This window comes from Protomyctophum parallelum, assembly GCF_964188405.1.
Source record: "Protomyctophum parallelum genome assembly, chromosome: 7".
Taxonomy (NCBI): domain Eukaryota; kingdom Metazoa; phylum Chordata; class Actinopteri; order Myctophiformes; family Myctophidae; genus Protomyctophum; species Protomyctophum parallelum.
In genome coordinates, this window is record NC_139705.1 from 48,667,506 (window position 1) to 48,689,090 (window position 21,585).

At 45.5% G+C, this 21,585-nt stretch overlaps 3 protein-coding genes across 3 annotated transcripts; all 3 read right to left on the reverse strand.

Annotated features, from left to right (window-relative positions):
• Window positions 1-1,666: 1,666 nt before the first annotated feature.
• On the reverse strand, window positions 1,667-6,949 carry LOC310862141 (SH3 domain-binding protein 5-like; the record flags this gene model as incomplete). The annotated part of the gene is made up of 4 exons (XM_083769876.1): window positions 1,667-2,394; window positions 5,613-5,717; window positions 6,528-6,632; window positions 6,730-6,949. The coding sequence occupies 4 exons, from the start codon at window positions 6,947-6,949 to the stop codon at window positions 1,667-1,669; spliced, it is 1,158 nt and encodes a 385-aa protein (XP_083626002.1).
• A 1,109-nt stretch (window positions 6,950-8,058) lies between these two features.
• On the reverse strand, window positions 8,059-19,402 carry LOC310862142 (coagulation factor VII-like; the record flags this gene model as incomplete). Its single annotated transcript, XM_083769877.1, has 5 exons — window positions 8,059-8,307; window positions 9,111-9,412; window positions 10,954-11,152; window positions 14,213-14,379; window positions 19,291-19,402. The coding sequence occupies 5 exons, from the start codon at window positions 19,400-19,402 to the stop codon at window positions 8,059-8,061; spliced, it is 1,029 nt and encodes a 342-aa protein (XP_083626003.1).
• Window positions 16,070-16,798, reverse strand: LOC310861299 (post-GPI attachment to proteins factor 2-like; the record flags this gene model as incomplete). The annotated part of the gene is made up of 1 exon (XM_083768700.1): window positions 16,070-16,798. One exon carries the CDS (start codon window positions 16,796-16,798, stop codon window positions 16,070-16,072), a length of 729 nt encoding a protein of 242 aa, XP_083624826.1.
• Window positions 19,403-21,585: the final 2,183 nt, after the last annotated feature.

The following is a 21,585-nucleotide window of genomic DNA, read 5'->3' on the forward strand; positions in this document are numbered from 1 at the left end:
GGCACAACATTGGTTTTAGGGTGCCATCTTGTGGACTGTCGAGGTAAGGACGCCCATTCGTATTATAGCCTACATGAGGGTATGAAGCTTTTTGAAACAAAAAGCACAAATCCTTTGCCGTCACTTTGAGACAAATAGCCAGTGGCAGGGCCAATTGGGCCAGTTGGTCATTGGCCCAGGGGCCCTTGCCTCTCAGGGGCTCTTCAGGGAAAGTGGAGTGGACCGCACGGTACTGGGTTTGAGGCCCTGACAAGGGCCCCTTCATTGGCTGTTGATTGTGTTAAATGTAGGTCAAGGAGATGAATAAAAAATAAAACGCAAGGTTTCCAGTATATGATCTTGGGCTTCCCCAAATAGTGTGCCTAATTGCTCCCGAGTCCTGCTGTGCAGGTTGGTAGTGGTACCTTGTATGGTTTCCTCCTCTGCCATCAGTGTGTGAATGGGTGAATGTAATGCACAATCTATGTAAAGCGCTTTGGATTAAAGTGCTATATAAATGCACCATTTACAAATAGCAGTATTTATATTCTCAAAATTAGTTAAATAGTATACAAAAAAGCCTCAGAATTAAAATGTGTTTAACGTTTAAATGTGTTTACATGCAGTGTATGGGTCGAGAAGTCTACTTGGTAGTGGTTGTATTCAATAGCCTTCTTTTACAGTTCAGATCTTGCTGTGTTAATTCACACTTTGTTGTACTTCTCCCAATAGGTAGAGTTTTTTGTCGTTGGTTTATGTTTTCAAATTGACTTTGGTTTCTGAGTGGGCAGGTGGTTAGGTGCCCAACAGTGAAAAGTAGCCTACAGTATAGGCTACTTACCTTAAGTGGTTAAGCGCTCAATTGATTGGCAGCCAGGGGCCATTAAAGGCCTGTGAGATTTACAGCCCCTGGGCCTGTAGATTACGTTGAACCTGACAATAAATTCACACACTATTGCATTCAATATCGTGTTACAATGTGCTGACAGGCTATACTCTTTTGTTATAATAATAATAATGTGATATTCTTTTGCACCGTAGCGTTATGTTTGTGATATTCCACCAATAATAACTATATGGGAATATAAATATTAGGTTTATGATGTCCCACCTATATACAGTATATAGTAGGCCTACATGGGAATGTTGTCACGGATGGGATGAAACCCTCCGTCAACACATGTAAGCAACATACTAGACTGGCTGCTATGTCCATATATTGTTGATGTCAGGCAGACGCCACCTTATCTACATATTTTAGCTTGTTTTTTGTCTTAAAAAATGTATGCCCTATAGCCTACTTATAAGTAAGTAGCCTTGCGACTCAGTTGCGAGCCATGAGGCCCATAGGGCAGGAGCCTATCTCCTGTTTCTGTAGCGTGAGGCAGCTTGATGTACAAGTACACCCCCTGGACATGACGCTAGTATGTCGCAGGGACTTACCCCCAATCCAACCCTTGATGCTGAGTGTCAAGCAGGGAGGTACTGGGTCCCATTTTTACATTCTTTGGTATGACCCGGCCGGGGATCGAACCACCGACCTGCCGGTCTCAGGGCGGACACTCTAACCACAAGGCCACTGAGTTGGTAAAGCATTTGGTAAATGGTAAATGCAGTCCATTTAACGGTACCCGTACCCATCCCTGCACGTTCCTGGGGAACTGCAAGAACCACCCCCATGGGACAATTAGTTCCGGTAGTGGAACAGAACCACATGAGGGCTGACGGTGGAGCTGCGTCGGCTCTCGTGGATCTGCTCCGAGATCATTTCCAGGTTCCCGAGGGCCGTCTTGTATTGGTCTTTGTCCCTGGACAGCCTGGCCTGGAGCTCGTCCACATCCTTCTTCAGGTCGTCCAGCTGCACGTAGTATTTCGCCTTCAGCTCACAGTAAGGCTTGGACTTGTTGATGGCACGTCTCAGCTTCTTCTCCAGATGCTTCACGCGGCTCATGGCCAACGTGGATCTAGCCACCGTCTCCTGGTGGACCAGCTCGCTGCTCGTCTTGGTCTGCTCAGCGTCGGTCAGTCTCTGGGTGGCATGGTCGAGCATCTCCTGCCAGGCGTCAGAGTCAAGCTGCTGGTTGTCTCTCAGCTGTGCAGTGGAGATCATGTCCCTGGCTGCCTGAAGGACGTCCATGGCCTTCTCAAAGTCCTGGGCGGCGTTGTGGGCTTCCCGCTGAGCCTGTGTGGCCGTGCTGCAGGCCTCCCGGTAGGGCTTGGACTTCTCCACGGCCTTCCCGGTCTTCTTCCTCAGCTCCACCAGCTTCTCCGTGGCCTCCACCAGCGCACGGTGAAACCTCTGCCTGGCATCCTGCAGTCGTGTCTCGTGTCTGTTGATGTCGGCAGAAGACTGGTTGAGCTGCTCCAGCTCTGCCTGGATTCTAGGGTCCACCTCTTCGCCGTTGTTATCCGTTTCTTCAGAGAATGTGTCCGTGTTGTGTGGGTGCAGCTAAATCCTCCAAACTATTAACCATTACAGAAAAGACACAGCCATATATAGACAGTAGAAATAGCCATATATAGACAATGGACATAACCATATATAAACAATAGACACAGTAAACATAGTGTTACAGCAGTCTTTAGCCATAACTCGGTGACGATTGCTCAGATTGGGCTAATATAGTTAAGTGACTAAACTAAAATTAGTTTAAACTGTATAAAAGAAATCATATCCACATCACAACCAATACAAAATTAGCTACATAATAGGACTTAATTGTATCTCTTAGGAATCTGGCTGGGATACTGTCATGATGTTAATTATTACTTTACAATTTAGACATTTAGCAGATGCTATTAATCCAGAGAGCACAAATCTGGTTTCGCTCTGATCTACATCCTCAAGGAAATTGGCTTATACAGTAGGTCCACAATATTGGCAGTAGGCCTACAGTGCTGCTTACAGTTGCACTGACAGCAGTTTAATATTAGTATTCAAGGGGCTTTGATGGGATGTTCAGTTTATTGTATTTATTAATTAACAAAAATGAAATAAGATAAGACGTTTTCTAGATCATAATATGTTAACACAACAGTGTTGACACTAATGCCTAAAACAACACAAAGTATGGGTTGACTATCAGTCATTTTGCCGGACACCCCCTGAAACCCCTGGGGGTCCCCGGCTGGGTCCCACGAGTTGAGAAGCACTGCTTTACATGGAGTAGAGCAGAAAACCACTGAAGGTGGTCAATTTGTTTGAATCATCATAAAGTCCACAGCCTTTTTGGAGACGCATGTAGACCACACTGCCCTGTTCCATCTGTAGAATCAGTGCATTTGATATGAAGGAATGGCCTTGGGCTATCTCTGAATTGTGCAGAATTCTCTGGTCGTTGTGGTAGAGGTTCACTGCCATCCATGTTCCTTGGCGGGTGTCGAATGCAGTGAATCTGAAGTAGTAGACTCCCTTGACTGGCGCCGTGAATATGCCTGCATTGGATGATTTACTTTATTAAACAATATACTGTAAATGCAAACAGCACAGGGTACAGTTAAGCACTTGGTCCAAAAGGATAGTGCCAAAGAAAGACCTTGCGGTCTTGTTTTTCGGGTCCTATCCATTCATTCACAATCAAACAATGTCAACAATAATTAAGACATCTAAAAGTGGGCGGCACCAGATCATTATTCACGCTCCCTCTAGTGTTGTGGCTGTGAGTGTCGCTCACTTTTTTGAGGTAATCAGTGAAGTAAGTGGGTACTGAGGGTATGGAGGGCAGAGCTGTTTTTACACATTTTAATGTGAGTTCCATTTTCAATTTCTTGAGTCTTGACTCTGTCCTCGACCTACCCGGAGCTATCAAAATGCATTGTACAAAGGTGGGTCATGGGCCCTAGGCCTAGAAGAAGTCGTATTAATTTGTTTTGGGAAGTTTGGAGCTTAGTTTTTTGTGACATTGAGATTGAGACATTGGTGACACTGTGTGTAGACCACTGTTTCACAAACACCGGGTCGGGACCCATTCTTGGGTTTTCAAGATTTTCAAAAATAATTGTACTATGGTGTAAACCCCCCCCCCCCCCAACCACCAGAACCAAGGACGGGTGTTTTTGAAGAGTATCATGGTTAAAATGGATTTACAATGGGTTTGTATAGAAAGGGAGTGTGTCTGATAACATCAATATTAAATCTAAATACTGAATCAAGCGAGTTAAAAAGTGCTGCTCACAAAAGCCTTAGTAGGCCTAGTTAAAACAACAACAAATATCCCTTTAACAATCTTTGCTGTGGACCGCCTGGTAACCCCCCCACGGACCCCCTGGGGGTCCCCACTTTGAGAACCAATGCTATATAGACTGTATATGACATGAGGAGATGACAGAACTGAGAGCTCATACCTGTAGCTGGGTTGTAGGCCTGGCCGATGTTAGTGAGCACGTTTTTGTAGATCAGTGTTGTTTCGGTGTTGAAGGGCCCAACGTGTCCAGATGACAAACTTGCGGAGAACGCCACTTTTGGTTTCTCTGCAAGTGCAGAATGGAAAGACCGTTGTAAATGTGGCCCCTTGACATTAAAGACCATTGTAAATGTGGCCCCTTGACATTAAAGACCGTTGTAAATGTGGCCCCTTGACATTAAAGACCGTTGTAAATGTGGCCCCTTGACATTAAAGACCGTTGTAAATGTGGCCCCTTGACATTAAAGACCGTTGTAAATGTGGCCCCTTGACATTAAAGACCATTGTAAATGTGGCCCCTTGACATTAAAGACCGTTGTAAATGTGGCCCCTTGACATTAAAGACCATTGTAAATGTGGCCCCTTGACATTAAAGACCGTTGTAAATGTGGCCCCTTGACATTAAAGACCGTTGTAAATGTGGCCCCTTGACATTAAAGACCATTGTAAATGTGGCCCCTTGACATTAAAGACCATTGTAAATGTGGCCCCTTGACATTAAAGACCGTTGTAAATGTGGCCCCTTGACATTAAAGACCGTTGTAAATGTGGCCCCTTGACATTAAAGACCATTGTAAATGTGGCCCCTTGACATTAAAGACCATTGTAAATGTGGCCCCTTGACATTAAAGACCATTGTAAATGTGGCCCCTTGACATTAAAGACCATTGTAAATGTGGCCCCTTGACATTAAAGACCATTGTAAATGTGGCCCCTTGACATTAAAGACCGTTGTAAATGTGGCCCCTTGACATTAAAGACCGTTGTAAATGTGGCCCCTTGACATTAAAGACCATTGTAAATGTGGCCCCTTGACATTAAAGACCATTGTAAATGTGGCCCCTTGACATTAAAGACCGTTGTAAATGTGGCCCCTTGACATTAAAGACCGTTGTAAATGTGGCCCCTTGACATTAAAGACCGTTGTAAATGTGGCCCCTTGACATTAAAGACCATTGTAAATGTGGCCCCTTGACATTAAAGACCGTTGTAAATGTGGCCCCTTGACATTAAAGGTATGGTAAGTGATGATGATAATGATATTATTATTATCATCATCATCATCATCATCATCATCATTATTATGATGCTAAAAATGAGTGTTAAAGGGGAATACCACTCATTTTTTAGATTGAACTATGTCATTAACTACTAAAATGACACATGCTTTTTAATGGGCTCAACAGTCATTTCAACAGTCATTTCTCAACATCATCAGGTTCAAATTACCTTCACTTTCTCTCTTCAAGTCTTCAACCTGGACCTCTGTGGCAGCCAGTCTGGTCTGGAGGTGTTCCACATGGGTCTCACTCGCACTCAATTTGACAGCCATTGCTGGAAAATAATACCACTGTTAAAACAACTATTATGAAACACTTCAGCCTGTACCGTTCGTTACAACTTCTTCAGGCTCCATTTGGACCACCCTTACCTCCCATTAAGGTCCTCTGGTCTTTAGCTTCTTCCTCACATTAAAGACCGTTTTAAATGTAGCCCCTTGACATTAAAGACCGTTGTAAATGTGGCCCCTTGACATTAAAGACCATTGTAAATGTGGCCCCTTGACATTAAAGACCATTGTAAATGTGGCCCCTTGACATTAAAGACCATTGTAAATGTGGCCCCTTGACATTAAAGGTATGGTAAGTGATGATGATAATTATATTATTATCATCATCATCATCATTATTATGATGCAAAAAATGAGTGTTAAAGGGGAATACCACTAATTATTTACATTGAACTATGTCATCAATGGCAACTAAAAAATACGGGGAAGCAGCTTTTTGCTTCTACGGGCCGTCGGCTTGGAACAAGCTCCCACTGTACCTTCGTCAGGCAGCCTCTGTAGACATTTTTAAAGCTCAGCTCAAGACCCACTTCTACAACATTGCCTTTAATTGATCTTATATTTTTTATTTTTCATGTCCTCACTGTACTGCATTACTGCTTGTTTTTTAATGTCATTGCCTTGCTTTTCTTTTATTCTCCATTGTTCTGTAAAGCACTTTGAGCTGCATTTCATGTCATGAAAGGTGCTATACAAATAAAGTTTTATTATTATTATTATTATTAACTACTAAAATGACACATGCTTTTAATGGGCTCAACAGTCATTTCTCAACATCATCAGGTTCAAATTACCTTCACTTTCTCTCTTCAAGTCTTCAACCTGGACCTCTGTGGCAGCCAGTCTGGTCTGGAGGTGTTCCACATGGGTCTCACTCGCACTCAATTTGACAGCCATTGCTGGAAAATAATACCACTGTTAAAACAACTATTATGAAACACTTCAGCCTGTACCGTTCGTTACAACTTCTTCAGGCTCCATTTGGACCACCCTTACCTCCCATTAAGGTCCTCTGGTCTTTAGCTTCTTCCTCCATGTTACTCAGCTTCTCTCTCTGTTCTACCACGGTCGTTCCCAGGCGAAGCACCATGTCCCTAACCTCCTTCAGCTCATCCCAGTGGTCAGGCTCATCCCCGAGGGTACCTGCTTCAACTGCAGCCCCATCAGCCTCAGTCAGACAGAACAGTAAAAGCAGCACAGCCACACAGCCCTTCATTCTGGAACAGAGTGACTGTTGGTATCTCGTCGCCTCCTTTCATGCCCACAAAATGCCACCCCGCCCAGCGAACACATTGGACACGTCATTGTACCCAGTGGAAAGTTAATGTGCAACTGGACACCAAGACGTTGGTGTTCATGGTTCAAGGTTCAAGGTTTCTTTATTTTGTCTCCCAAAAGAGAAATTTATTCTTATACAATACATTGTAAAATACTTCAAACGTCGATCTACATGTTTGATGTATATGCTATTTTAAAACTTTTCCAAACTTTTTTCAAAAATGGTAAAATAAATGCCTAAAAGGTTTAGCCGCATATATACTCCCTTTTCACCACTTCTTCCGGGTTGGAAAAGTGATGTGCGTGGCCACGTGGCCTATTTGAGTCCTTGACTTCATAGAATGCTTCCATTCTGTTGAATGCTACATGAAAGGAATATTTGATCTGGTACAGTTTTGAGGGGTACACTCCCCCAGCAAGCACGGTCAGGACCTGGACCAATCGATTGGGGCCAGATCATTGTAGTCAAACCAAGACTAGTCAGATCTGGCCCAAAATATCACCTGATTTCAACCAATATAAATTTGTGTGAGTCAGTTGAGCCAGTGCTTTTGAATACCTTTCATTGGTTCAATATTTGTAAAACACCCACACACACACACACACACACACACACACAGTCACACACACACACACACACACACACACACACACACACGGTCATTTTCGCGTGAATTTGGCCCAGACCGGCCCACCACAACCAGCGCGCAGATAGCAGAAACTCTACCGCCCGCTCCGTCGAGGCACACACACAAACAAACAAGCCCTATTAATACCACCACTTTTACAGAACAACATAAATGATACAAACTACACAACCCTTTGTACGGGGTTTATTTGTCACTCACTGATACAGGTACAGTGAAATTATCATGATGGCAGAATGGCAGCACGCCCGGCCGGACCTTTCCTGGTGGCCTGCCGCCTATTGGCCTGCCTGCCGGTCAAAAAGGGGAAAAAAAGTCCGGTACGTCCTGTGGCCAGTCCAGCCCTGTACACAACGCTGTGGAGCGGTCCATTCTACACAACGCTGTGGAGCGGTCCATTCTACCCCGTGGACATCATGGTACGTTCCAGCCACACCAGGAAGTTGCTGACTCGGACGTAGACGCCGTACAAGTCCTGCTGGGCGCAGCCCCGCCCCCAGCTGACCACGCCCGTCAGGAACCAGGTCTTCTTGTAACGGGTGACCAGCGGACCCCCGCTGTCCCCCTGGCAGGCGTCCCGGCCCCCCTGGCGGACCCCCGCGCACATCATGTTCTTTGTCATGGGCAGATGGGTATGGGCCTTGCACTCCTACAGGGAGGGAGGATTAATTGATTACACTTTATTAACACGGTTATTAACAGTACAAGTAGTACAGTCAAAGATTATGCTATAAAAGTATAACACGAAAAGCCCTCATGCAGGGGGTTGTTTCCATTGTACTCAATGAATCAGGAGAGGGAGAAGGAGAGGGAGAGGGAGAGGGAGAGGGAGAGGGAGAGAAGAATCCAAGTGAACTTTGCAACGTTCGACATGGAAACTAGCTCGCTCAGACGGCTCAGTGGTGTCTCAAATTGGATTGAGACGGCACCCCTCCGTCACAGTCATTAGGGTGAAAGTCCCGCCCACCTGGGGAGGAAAAGCTAGTTTGTGTCAGTTAGAACGGCGACTCCCAGAATTCAGTTTGAAACAAACCATGGCAGAACCAGGGGACTCGATCCCTTAGAGTATAGGCTATATATTAATAGAGACGTCACCGAGAGGAAACACTGAAGCGAAAATGACATGATCGCCGAATGTAGGTACCGGTATACTGCAGCTCGAGCGGCACTGGGCCAATCACATGAACGCGCCGAGCCAATACACAACAACGGCAGCGCTTGTTCATGACTCGCTTGCTCGCACATGCGGTACTAGTTCATGTGTTTGGCCCACCGCGTTCACATATGGCCTAAATGCATCCCAGAATGCACTCTGTTCCAACCAAGGAATAAGGGGTGAAATCGCCTCATGCGCTGCAGCGCTGGGTGAGCAACTCAATGCAAGTGGACGGGAGGAGAACTCCAGTGACGTCTCTATTATATATAACTCTATGCTTGATCCCCCATCCATACCTGCATGGGGACCCTGGGGATCTCCAGACGTTGGAGGATGTTGGCGGGGGGTCCCACCTGCGCCAGGCGACCCCAGCCGCTCACTGTGGACAGGCGACGGGTGGCCAGCGTACGGGAAAAGCTGCTATTGGAGGCGGGCAGACAGACGGGCACCACGTAGGGTCCAAGCGGAACGGGGTGGCCGAGCTTCAGGAGGGCCAGGTCACCGTCGGACGTGGAGACGTTGTACGATGGATGGACGAACACCGTGGATACCATAGTGGTGTTTTCGGTCTGCTCGTCAATGGTGCGATCGTGTTCTCCTGGAGGAGACAGGAGAGGGTTTATTGTAGTTGTTAGGTTGTTATTGTAGTTGCCTTGTACATTGGATATAGTTGTACTTACTTGCGCAAGCAGAGCGCGCAAGTATTGTGGTTGGCTGGACCAAAAGTGGTATGTATGTATTTAATAATGTATTTAATAATATTTGGAATGCTGGAGAGCTGAGTGTCCACATCTAACTACAACCCAATCCACATCTGACTATGTGGATTTGTCGAAGGTTGTGAGACATTTGTGCCACTGAACCAATATAAGCGGATAAGAGAAACACATCATGACAGTATTTGACAGAGCAAGAATTAAGTTATGCACTGTGAGAAATGTTCTGCTGGACACTGCATCTGAAGGGAGGAGATAGGAGATTGGATCATGCTGCTGTTGCAGTGGGGCAAAACGTGTACTCCTTTGAAGGGGTCCTCACCACGGCTCAGATTGATGTGCACGTCTTCAACTCAGTGTCTTTACACTGGAGGAAGTTGACTGAAAGTGGAGAACTTCGCCTTGAGGCTCCTTCCAGGCGCTGGGGCCACACAGCTGTGCTGATAGAAGATATCGCCTACATATGGGGAGGGTGTCCATACTGCAATGTGCTTTTTGCATTCAATGTCGACACCCACAGGTGGTTCAAGCCCAGGGTTTCTGGGTCTGTTCCAGAGGCGAGGACCAACCACTCAGCGTGTGTATTAGGGAAGGTCATGTATATCCATGGAGGGATTATACAGGTTGGATACACTAACGACATCTACGAGCTGGACACCACCTCAATGGTCTGGGCTTTCATTAACACCGGAGGCACTCCGCCACCTGTTTCAGAACTTCACTCTGCCACTGTCATCGGGACAAAGGTGTTTGTATTTGGGGGCTGCAACACGATACTACTAAACAGCACCAGAGTGTTTGACACAGAGACCAACCTCTGGCTGGAGACGCCTGCTGCACAGCCTCTTCCAGAAGCACGCAAGGATCATTCAGCGTTTGCCTACAACGGAGAGCTGTACATATTTGGCGGTCCGACCTTATGCGGTCTGTGGAAATTCAGTCCGGAGGCCTTCACCTGGAAGAAGGTTCAGCCCAAGGGGAACCGTCCGCGTCTAATATATAGGATGTGCTGTTGCACGGTGGTAGATCGTGTCATCCTCTTTGGGGGATACAACACACCAAATGACCTGTACATCTTAGACTTAAGTCCTAGTCTGAAGACGTTATGCAAGCTAGCGTTTATCCAGTACGGTCTGGAGTGGTCAGAACTCCCACATGACGTCGGGTGGGAAATGGCAGCCATGACTGCCTCCAGACAGTCTCCTCGGGGAGGAAAGGTCTGATCCTTTTTTAAGTGTAAACCTACTGGAAAGGGTGACCTGACCGCACACATCACAAGGCACTTTGAAATCGATAGTCGTAACTGCATTGTCCTAGCGATGTCCTAGTGATTTTTTTAGTCATCTGAAATGGTTTGCCTTTATGCCTGATTTAACTGTGTGCCGACAGAAATGAATGGTGTATGTGCTGCTGGGGGTCTCACCCACAGTGATGTAGAGGCTAGCGGGGGGTTTGTTCCAGACACAGTGCGCTGCCGTCAGGATCCACCAGGGGGACAGAACGATGGCGCCACACACGTACTTCAACGGTGCTTCTTCTTTTTGCTTACCATGCATCGATGAGCCGTTTACCGGCTGCTTACCTTGCTTCAATGTGCCTCTACTGCGCTCTGATAACATGGCCTGGAGAGAATGAAGACAGACAGACAGACAGACAGACAGACAGACAGACAGACAGAATCCCATGGACAGTCCAGGAAGCATTTGAACACTGTAAAAAAAAATCTCAAGATACTATATCCTTATAATATATCTCTCTGTGTGTGTGTGTGTGTGTGTGTGTGTGTGTGTGTGTGTGTGTGTGTGTGTGTGTGTGTGTGTGTGCGCGCGTGCGTGCGTGTGCGTGTGTCTCCTACCTGCCAGGGGCATTGTCCTTTGGGACAGATGTATCCGTTGACGACCCTGCGTTTGCGTGTATGTAGTACCTGCCGGGGACACGCCTGTCCTTTGGGACAGACATGCTTGGGGACCCCCCGGGGGGCGGGCTGTTGGAGTTGGACTGTCCTCCCACACGGCACCGCAACTGGACCGGTGGAAACAAGACATACAACTGCAAGTTCTGTTTTTGATTGATTGAACACTTTATTGACAGTTTGCAAAATAGTACAGCGGTACAATTATGCAATGATGTCCAAGGGATAACACAAAAAGTCCTAAGGGGTTGATTCCATTGTGGTTCTATGTGTACAATAATCAACTTGGCTGTCAGTCACACAAGCCAAATTAAGGTCATTTATAAAATAAGTTCTCTAGGTCATTTTTTCTATCCAGTGATTCCAGCTGGCAGCTTGGTCTCACTGACAGGCAGACTAAAATAAAATGGAAGGTGATTCTGTTAAGCCTGCTCGCCTGTGTGTCATTGACTGATTCCCTGCAGTTCCCATTAATGCAGAAGCATTTACACTCAATTCAAGTGAATGAGGTTTTGGCCGGACTTTTCACTTGTATTACCTAAGTAAACATTTTCATGAATAATGTTTTATGAGGTAGGCTACACACTTTTAAGAGGTGTGACAGACAGTGTGCACGCTTAGCAGTTCAATAAGGGACACGTCTTTTAGTTAACAAATGGCGAGCCCAATCCTGGCTAAACTGCATGGAGGGGTAGGCCTACTGCAACCGCACCGTGCGTACAATAGACAGACCTTGAGGGAGACAGCTGGAGTTGTCAGCAGCAAGGCTGTAGCCAGGTGCACAGAGACACCTTGGTGCTTCCAGGACCTCACTACAGAAATGTTCACAGCCTCCGTTTCTATAGAGACAACCATAGGAGGTCCTTACAGCTAGGGAGAGAGAGAGAGAGAGAGAGAGAGAGAGCGCAACAGTAGTGAAAACGTAACTAAGTGGATATTGAGTATTGACAATTTGTATTCCCTTCCCTCATCTTGGATCCTTTATGTTATGTTACATTATAATAGGCTATACACAATAGCAGTCTTCAATAACAGATACAAATGTTGTAATCAGATCACCTTTTTCGCAGATCCGTCCCTGGTAACCCTTGCGACAGATACAGGTGTAACCTTTGACCTGACGCATGCAGGTGCCTCCGTTCTTACAGGGTCTGGATACACACGGGTCCACTACTACGCAACATGGGAAGAAAACTACATTACCCATAATCCTTCACACTGGTCCTGTGGTCCACTCATAGAGTAGTAAAATGATAGAGACCGAACCGGAGCATTTTTTATATATATCTATGTACTTCTACACAACACAACACAGGAAGAAAACGGGTCCCATCAAGGTCACTTTTGCACCGTAGACCTATTTTCGGTTCCATTTCTGAATGGTTAAAAAAAATGAACCCATGCCACCCTCTAATCTACTCATAAATCAAACATGTAGATTGCTCTGTTTACCTGAGTATGTTTTCCAAAACTCTTTCTGTAGGAGAGAGACAAACATAATAGCCTATTGTTATTGAACTGTTTAAAGGAGTAGTTCACCCCAAAAAAGACTTATTTTCTACCAATTACACAAGTCATTAAGTCTAGAATTCATGAGGACTCTTTTGAGGACTCTTTTTTTTGGTGAAATTATTGGCTTAATAAATTGCCATAAACGCCATAAAAACAATATCCATGAATTCAAGGCTTCATGGGGTGTGTAATTGTTTGGGTGAACTACTCCTTTCATTAAAATTATTTGATTATTCATTCTGTTTTACAAATCAAAATAACTATGCAGGTAAACAACAGTAGTAGCAGCATCAGCAGCAGTAACAGTAGTGGTAGTAATTGTAATTGTAATTGAAGGTCGCAGTTAACTATGGAATCGTGCATTTCCCGTCAGTCTGTGTGTTAGTCAGCCACGTGACATCACATGACATCATCAGGGATGGAGATCCCTGATGATGTCCATCAATATTAAACCCATATATGGAGAGCCCTGATGTCATCAATATTGGCCAGCAACTCTACATCTGACCTCAAACCTCAAACCCTTAGATCTCAAAGACTCCATATATGGAGCTGACCTGTTCTGACATTCCATATGTTGATCCTTCCCCATCCATCCTTCCTCCTCGATGTCTCCCTTTTGACTGATACCTGTCCATTAAAACTCTAGACGGGCCTGTGGACTGATACCTGTCCATTTAAACTCTAGACGGGCCTGTTGACTGATACCTGTCCATTTAAACTCTAGACGGGCCTGCCCCAAAAGTTATTAGTTCTGCCACACCCGGCGAAAACTAGAGTTCTCAACAGGCCCAAAAATTAAGATCTTACCCGCCCCATGTTGATCTGACCTCCCATTCCAAAGCGCCAGTGCTCGCCCAGCAGTCTGCTGTCACCCAGGCGGATGCGTGCTAGTATTCGTAAGTAGTATTTGTAAGTAGTAGTAGTAGTAGTAGTAGTAGTGGGGCAGCGGTGACCGAACGGTTTGCGGAGCGGTCTTGATATCGGAAGGTCGCTAGTTCGTATCCCCAGACCGGCACGTTAAAATTACCACAGCTGAAGTGCCCTTGAGCAAGGCATTGAACCCCTACCATGAAATGTTCTATGAGCAGGGCCTGGCTGTAAACAAGTTCTTGAGCTTAGTCCAGTTACCCTGGGTAAACATAGTACCTTTGCTTTGCTTTGCTTAGTAGTAGTAGTAATAGGACTAGGAGTAGTAGTAGTAGGACTAGGAGTAGTAGTAGTAGGACTAGGAGTAGTAGTAGTAGAAGACACTCACAGTTTGTTTAGGGAAGAGGAAGATCTCCCTGGCCTCCTCGTAGGAGCATTTCTCCTCCAGACATTCTCTCTCCAGGTTTCCTACCCTCAGCTCCTCCAGGAAGGAGTTGGCCCGACGGGAGCGCAGGAGGACCCTGCTGGCCTCCTCCCTGCTCACGAACACAGGAGCTGAAAGACAGACGTAATTAAATATATAATACTGCATCCCTCCATGGATCATGTATATAATATTTGATATACTTATATCTCTGGGGGGGGGGGGGGGGGACACAGAGAGTTCTGCCAATGAGGGATCACGTGGTTCATGTAACCCATTTGTCACTCTAAAGCCCGCATAATAATAAACTTACCATATAACATCATGGAAAATCAGGTTTCAAAAAAAGTTATTTCATTGTTATGATAAAATTAAAAATCAAACTAAACAAACATTAAAGTCCATAGATTTGGCTGGCAAACTAATTACATCATAAGCGATCTAAACAAACCCATGGAACTGCATGCCATATGACGTAAGGGGGGGGTAGCACCCCCCCAAAAAATGCATACAAAATTACACGTTTTTCTTTCTTTAATCTTTCAAATTAAAACCTTCTTCTTTGAGTTCTTTGCGATACCGATAAATAGGAATATGCTCTGGAATGTGGCCCAAGTAGCCTCTAATCCGGAAAACATCGAGAACTGTTCCAGACCAGTGTTTCCCAAACAGTGGATCTAGAGACCCATTATTAGTCACACTCATGTGAAGTGAGGGGCGCCCACTGCATTTATATCGGCCACATGACGTCTTACGTCGTCTTTAAGTGCCCTAAACAAACATTAAAGTCCATAGACTTGGCTGGCTCTAAAGTGCTCTCTAAAGTGCTATACACAAACGTTGTAATATCCTCAAAGTACATAGACTTGGCTGGCTCTAAAGTGCTCTCTAAAGTGCTATACACAAACGTTGTAATATCCTCAAAGTACATAGACTTGGCTGGCTCTAAAGTGCTCTCTAAAGTGCTATAAACAAACGTAATATCCTCAATGTACCATAGACTCTACTGGCAAACGATTTACGTAATAAGTGCTCTAACAAACATTAACAATCCCATAGACGTGGCTGCCATATGACGTAATCTTCAAAAGCCATGCACTGGAGCGGCTAGCGCCCCCTCAAAAAATATGGAAAAGGCTACGGTGACTTATTGGTTTCTACAGACCCGTTTTGAAGCCAATTCAACCCTCTTGGAACTTTCAGTCCCGAAAAGCAACCAGAAACGACTGATATTACCTTCAATGTCAGCTAGGGCAACTCTTCACTCGCTAGAACTAGTAGAAATCATAGAAACATTCCCTACTTTGTTATCATACATTTAAAATGAATGGGACCATAATTTACTAAACGCATATCAAGATAATTGAAAATGTTAAATGAAAATAGTATTCATCAAAATGATTACTAATAAAAAATGTTAAGTCTCATAATTGTGAAATGTGAAATTTGTCCTAATAGCTATAGAGCAGTCAGAGCCATCTAATAGAAGAGTTGCGATATTGAGGGGGCAGAAAACAGCCTGGTCATGAGTGGTCCATGTACTCGCACGAGCCCAAGGACTCCAATGCATTCCGTACACCTCCGGTTGTCCAATAGTCCAATAGAAGTCTATGTAGAATAGCATTGGACTGGCGCCATGAAGTGAACGGAGTTTGCGTAACTCTGTCTCACTTGGCTCTGGGAGCAGTGAGCAGCCATTCCGGTGCTCGGGAGCAATTGGGGGTTAAGAGTGTTGCTCAGGTACACACCACGCCGACCCATTGCTGGCCTCCTGACCTGTAAGTGGACCTGGGACAACCAGGGGCTCTGGCTCGTGTTGTTCTAGACCACCAGCACTGCTCGTTTACTGAAGTCCCAGTATGCCGTCATGTGGAAGGCCATGTTGGATACAGCGACCATGTACTGGAAAGCAGCGAAGAGGGAGTAGATTCCCTCCTCACAGAACACGACGTGCCGTCTGAAGAAGTACGTTGCCGCCAGGCAACAAGACACGTTGACCAGGAAGAGACATAGCTTACAGCGGTATGACGTCACATCTTCATGGCGTCGGGGCCGTCTGCTGATCGAGTGCCACAGATGGCAAGTGGACGACATGTACAGCAGAGAATAGACATTAAACATGATGACCAACTTCTCGTGGGTGCTGTAGGTCTCGGCAGCGGAGGAGACGTACGCTAACAGTACCAGCACGGTGGTTTCGGCCACGCTGCAGACGAGGGCCAGTGCGGCCATCACTCTGCCGGGCGTCGCCTCGATGCGTTGGCGGTACAGCGAGAAGTAACAGGCGCTGGTGAGGTAGCGGTGAGCAGAGTGGAAGCCGACGCACGTCCTCCATACGTAGCGCTCCGGTACGCGGCGGATGGACGCGCTGATGGACGGGAGGTAGTTGGACACCGTTGTGTTCTGCGCTCTGCATTCTGTGAGCGTGGCCTCCTCCTTGTGGAGCAGCAGGGTCAGGCCCAGACAGCACACGAGGCCGGTCAAAGCCAACAGAAGCGTTCCCACGGTCAGGTGAGAGAACTGCAGCCTGATCAGAGGACGGGGGGCCATGTGGGCGGTAACCTGGTTGTGAGGACCGGCGCAACAGCAGTCTCTCTTTTCTCTCTCGCTGAAAGAGCTTTGGGCTGACGTCACACAGCAGCACCCACACCTGTTCTCCTTATATGGGCATAATGTGGACATTAACAAATTAACAAACTTTTAGATATACTTTTGAGACCAGGAATCAAATGGGAAATGGTGCACCTGTTGGTTAATGGTGAACCAACGTGAATACTGAGCAGGCATTTTGGTCAAAGTTACTTTAGAAGAGCATCCAGCATAAACTGCCTCCCCTGGTCAGGAGGGGAAAGGAACTGGTTGGAATAACGTGTTCCTTCCACACACTACCGGGGAAACTCGACAAGAAGCGGCTTGGACTCCTCATGTATTGAGGTAAGCATGAGGTCAGTCCGTTGCTCTCCCCAGGTTGGAAGAGGGAGTGTAGAGCCCAGGATTACAGTACAATTGACACTGCCTGGTGATACTTATATTACACATACACTTACTACATACAACAAACAGAAACACACACACACACACACACACACACACACACACACACACACACACACACACACACACACACACACACACACACACACACACACACACACACACACACACACACACACACACACACACACAGTGTGTACTTGATATGTATTGTGTACTGCCTGAACTGTAGCATACTTTATAGTTAGCTACGGAGACATCTCAGACAGCAAGGTCAGCCTTGCTGCAGTTAGCGGTTATTGTCTCCACCAGGCCGAAGGCATGGGGGGAGAGTATGTTTTGCACTCCGTCCGTCCGTGTGTCCGTCCGTGTGTCCGTCCGTGTGTGTGTCCGTGAGCAGCTAATCTCCGGCACCGTTAACCCGGTCGATGCCAAATTTTGCACACACACTCCCTGGATGCCAACGATGAACCTCTGCCCCAAAATTTCCAGAACGGCCTGTTATAGCGCCACCAGGAGGCCGCTTTGTGCAAAACAAGTTTTTGCATAGTACACCTACAGATTTTGTCCAAACATCGCGCAAATTGGTACACAGTCTCTCTAGAGCCATTCAACGAAACGGGTCTTTCAGATTTCTCAGACTCCATCCTGATTGGTTAAGATTGGCTTCCAAAGTTCACAGGAGTGCTCAGTTTACTTTTGTTGCCCTTTTATCCAACCACCAGATGAAGGCAAGCTGCAATGTCCTACATTCCTATCCTGGTGGAGACCTGTGCCCAGAAGGGCACTTTTTCTAGTTATGTCTCAAGTGTTGTTGTCACGTCATTAGGATCCATCTCTATAAATGTTCCTGTGTGTGTAATAAACTTTGTGAACCTTTAGCGTGATACTGTCTCGTGTCGCGTTATTGTTCTCCCGGGCCCGCCGCCGCTGTCGCCGCACCAAAGGTATACTTCAACCGGATTATCACACACCACCCAGAACCACACACTACCAGTCTGTCAGAACCACACACCACCCAGAACCACACACTACCAGTCTGTCAGAACCACACACCACCCAGAACCACACACTACCAGTCTGTCAGAACCACACACCACCCAGAACCACACACTACCTGTCTGTCAGAACCACACACCACCCAGAACCACACACTACCTGTCTGTCAGAACCACACACCACCCAGAACCACACACTACCTGTCTGTCAGAACCACACACCACCCAGCCTGCACACACTACCTGTCTGTCAGAACCACACACCACCCAGAACCACACACTAACTGTCTGTCAAACCAGACCAGGGTCCAGTACATGGAGTTTACAACAATCAAACAAATTGTCTTTGTGCTTCATTTTAAACTGTTTCATATCTTTAACTCCACCATAAAACCATTCCATATAGACTCACCCCATACCAAGACTGCAAAAACTTTAAAATTACATTTAGATAATACTTACAGCCGATTCTAAAAAAGCCTTCTCCTGACCTTTTTTCTGAAAGTTTTCTGAAAAACTTAAAATCTTTATTTAAAAAAACTAAATGTTGCTATATACTGTATCTATACTGCAGGGACAACTAAGTGTTCCAGGCCTAATGGGTTAAGTAACAATTAAAAAATAATAAACTTAAAGCAACACAATGTAATTTTCCTCTTCTACCCCCAATTCAAACCCGCTTTCCTGCTGGATTTATTGACTGCCAAATATGTGTATCACTGTGTACGTTTCCCTTACATTAAATATCATTGAATGCCTCTGTCAGCTAATTTTCAATACCAAAGTACTAATTCAAACTTGACTGCAGCTGTTATTCATGTTCTCCTACCCTTGTGTCGCACATACAGTATATCCTTGTGACCATTTTTAGGATAACATCTGCTGTGTATAAGAAATGTCCGAGATGACACCAGGAGGCCTGGGCTATGCTGCTGTAAAAATGTTTTATGCTCAAATTATGATTCAATAAATTGTCTATACACTTCACCCTGAGTGGAATATTAATATTTCGAACCTCTCTAGTGTGGTAACTGTATAAGATAGGCCTACCTGTAGGATCCCCAGTGCAGTATGGATATGGGATACACACGAGGAGCCATAGGAGGCTCTGTATGGCTGTCAGTGTGTCTGTGCGTCTGTCTGCTCTGCCGAGAGACTCCATTACTGAACACAAGAGCCAAGTTCAGTTGACCTCCATCACCATGCAGTGCTCTGCACAAAACACACAAACAGGCACGCACGCACACACACACACACACACACACACACACACACACACACACACACACACACACACACACACACACACACACACACACACACACACACACACACACACACACACACTTTCTCTCTCGCACTTTAGACACAAACAAAAACACGCATACGTGCATACACGCCAGACACTACATCTACATCCCCTTTGCACTTTAGACATTGTGGCAGATCAGGGGAAGCTGGGATGTAGTTGAGGCTGTGGAGCTCAGACTGGGGGAGGTGATTCTGCACTGTACTTTACTGTCTGTCCCGTTACTGTATGTCACCAACAGTGGTGGAAAGTAACTAAGTAAAGTACTAAGTAAAGTAACTAAGTAAAGTACTACTCCACTAAAGTAACTAAGTAAAGTACTACTCCACTAAATCTCAGAGGCAAATATTGCACTTTACCAAACTTTAGTTACTGTAGTTTCTTTGTAGAGTGTGAGCCAATAGCCGATCTATATTATATTTTCAAAAGATTGTTATACAGTACATTTGAACACTTGAAATGGGACATTATGCACCATTAGTACTTGTACTTTTGGTACTTTAAGTACATATTGAAGCCAATATTTTTGCACTTTTCCTCAAGTAAATGTTGACTTCTGGACTTTTACTTAAGTACTTTTCCCACCACTGGTCCACGGGCCAGTCAAGGTAGGGTCTGTCCACGGGCCAGTCAAGGTAGGGTCTGTCCACGGGCCAGTCAAGGTAGGGTCTGTCCACGGGCCAGTCAAGGTAGGGTCTGTCCACGGGCCAGTCAAGGTAGGGTCTGTCCACGGACCAGTCAAGGTAGGGTCTGTCCACGGGCCAGTCAAGGTATGGTCTGTAGTGTCCACAGGCCAGTCAAGGTAGGGTCTGTCCACGGGCCAGTCAAGGTATGGTCTGTAGTGTCCACGGGCCAGTCAAGGTAGGGTCTGTCCACGGGCCAGTCAAGGTAGGGTCTGTCCACGGGCCAGTCAAGCCCCACTGATGCACATGGAGGCAAAACTGGATCTGGAGGCTCTCTGAAATACATTGGAGTCAATGAGAGCAGGCTCTGGACCAGCTTGTGAACAAACAAAGTTTCTGAAAGATTGCGTCTTTTTTCATTTAATCGGTTCAGGAATATAAAAGGAGACACGAAACAGTGCCAGCATGTATCGTTTGATTCGTTTCTGGCTCTGCAGTATCGTGAGATTTGGCACGTTCAGAAACGTACTTTGTGCTCTTCAAAACGATGCAGCGTAGCCTACACATTGAAAAGCAACAGCAAGTGCGATATATCTTCTAGTATTTCACAAAGGTGGCATGTTGGTGGCAGTTAGTCCAACTCTCATTGACTCCAATGTATTCCACGGCTGCAGTTTGCCTTCCAGTGATCTGCTGGCTGGAATTGCTGGATAGTGAAAATGACGTAATAATAATAATAACAATAATAATAACGTGATACCATATTTTATTTCAGTTTATATACCTTATTTTTCATCGGATATCGATGATTTATTTTTCTTTGAGAAAATAAAAAGGGATCCAGGACAGTTCTAAATCGATAGAATTAATAATAATTCAATATTGTGGTATACTTTCACCGCTGTGTGTGTCAGTTTACATGAGGAGTGAAGACGAAAAGGCAGGACAAAGGTTTCTCTCAGATCTCAGCGTTTATTTGGTAAAACACAAAGAGATTAAATTCGCTACAAAGCAAGCATGTCTCAAAAAGGTACACGCCAATTGTCTGTTCCAACCAGCCTAGTGGAGCCAAATGTAGACTCGTTCGAACAGCCCCGTTCACAAGAAATACAAGGTGTTATATACTTGAATACTTTAGATCTGATCCCTCCTCTCCGTAGATGAACTAGGCACTTCCTGACTCTTTTGACCAATGAAATCTGGGCTACTAGCTTATTCATGTTTACAGAGTGTCTCTGCCTCTCTGGCAGAGACACTAGACATTGGTAACTTCTAACCTTGCACTAAAACAACAGATTACTACTTTAAAGATACAATGACAAATTGTAGTTAAAACATAACCGGTCTTTAGATGAAACTGAGCACTCTAATATTAAACAGAAACAACTAAATATAACATAACTGAAATGGAAC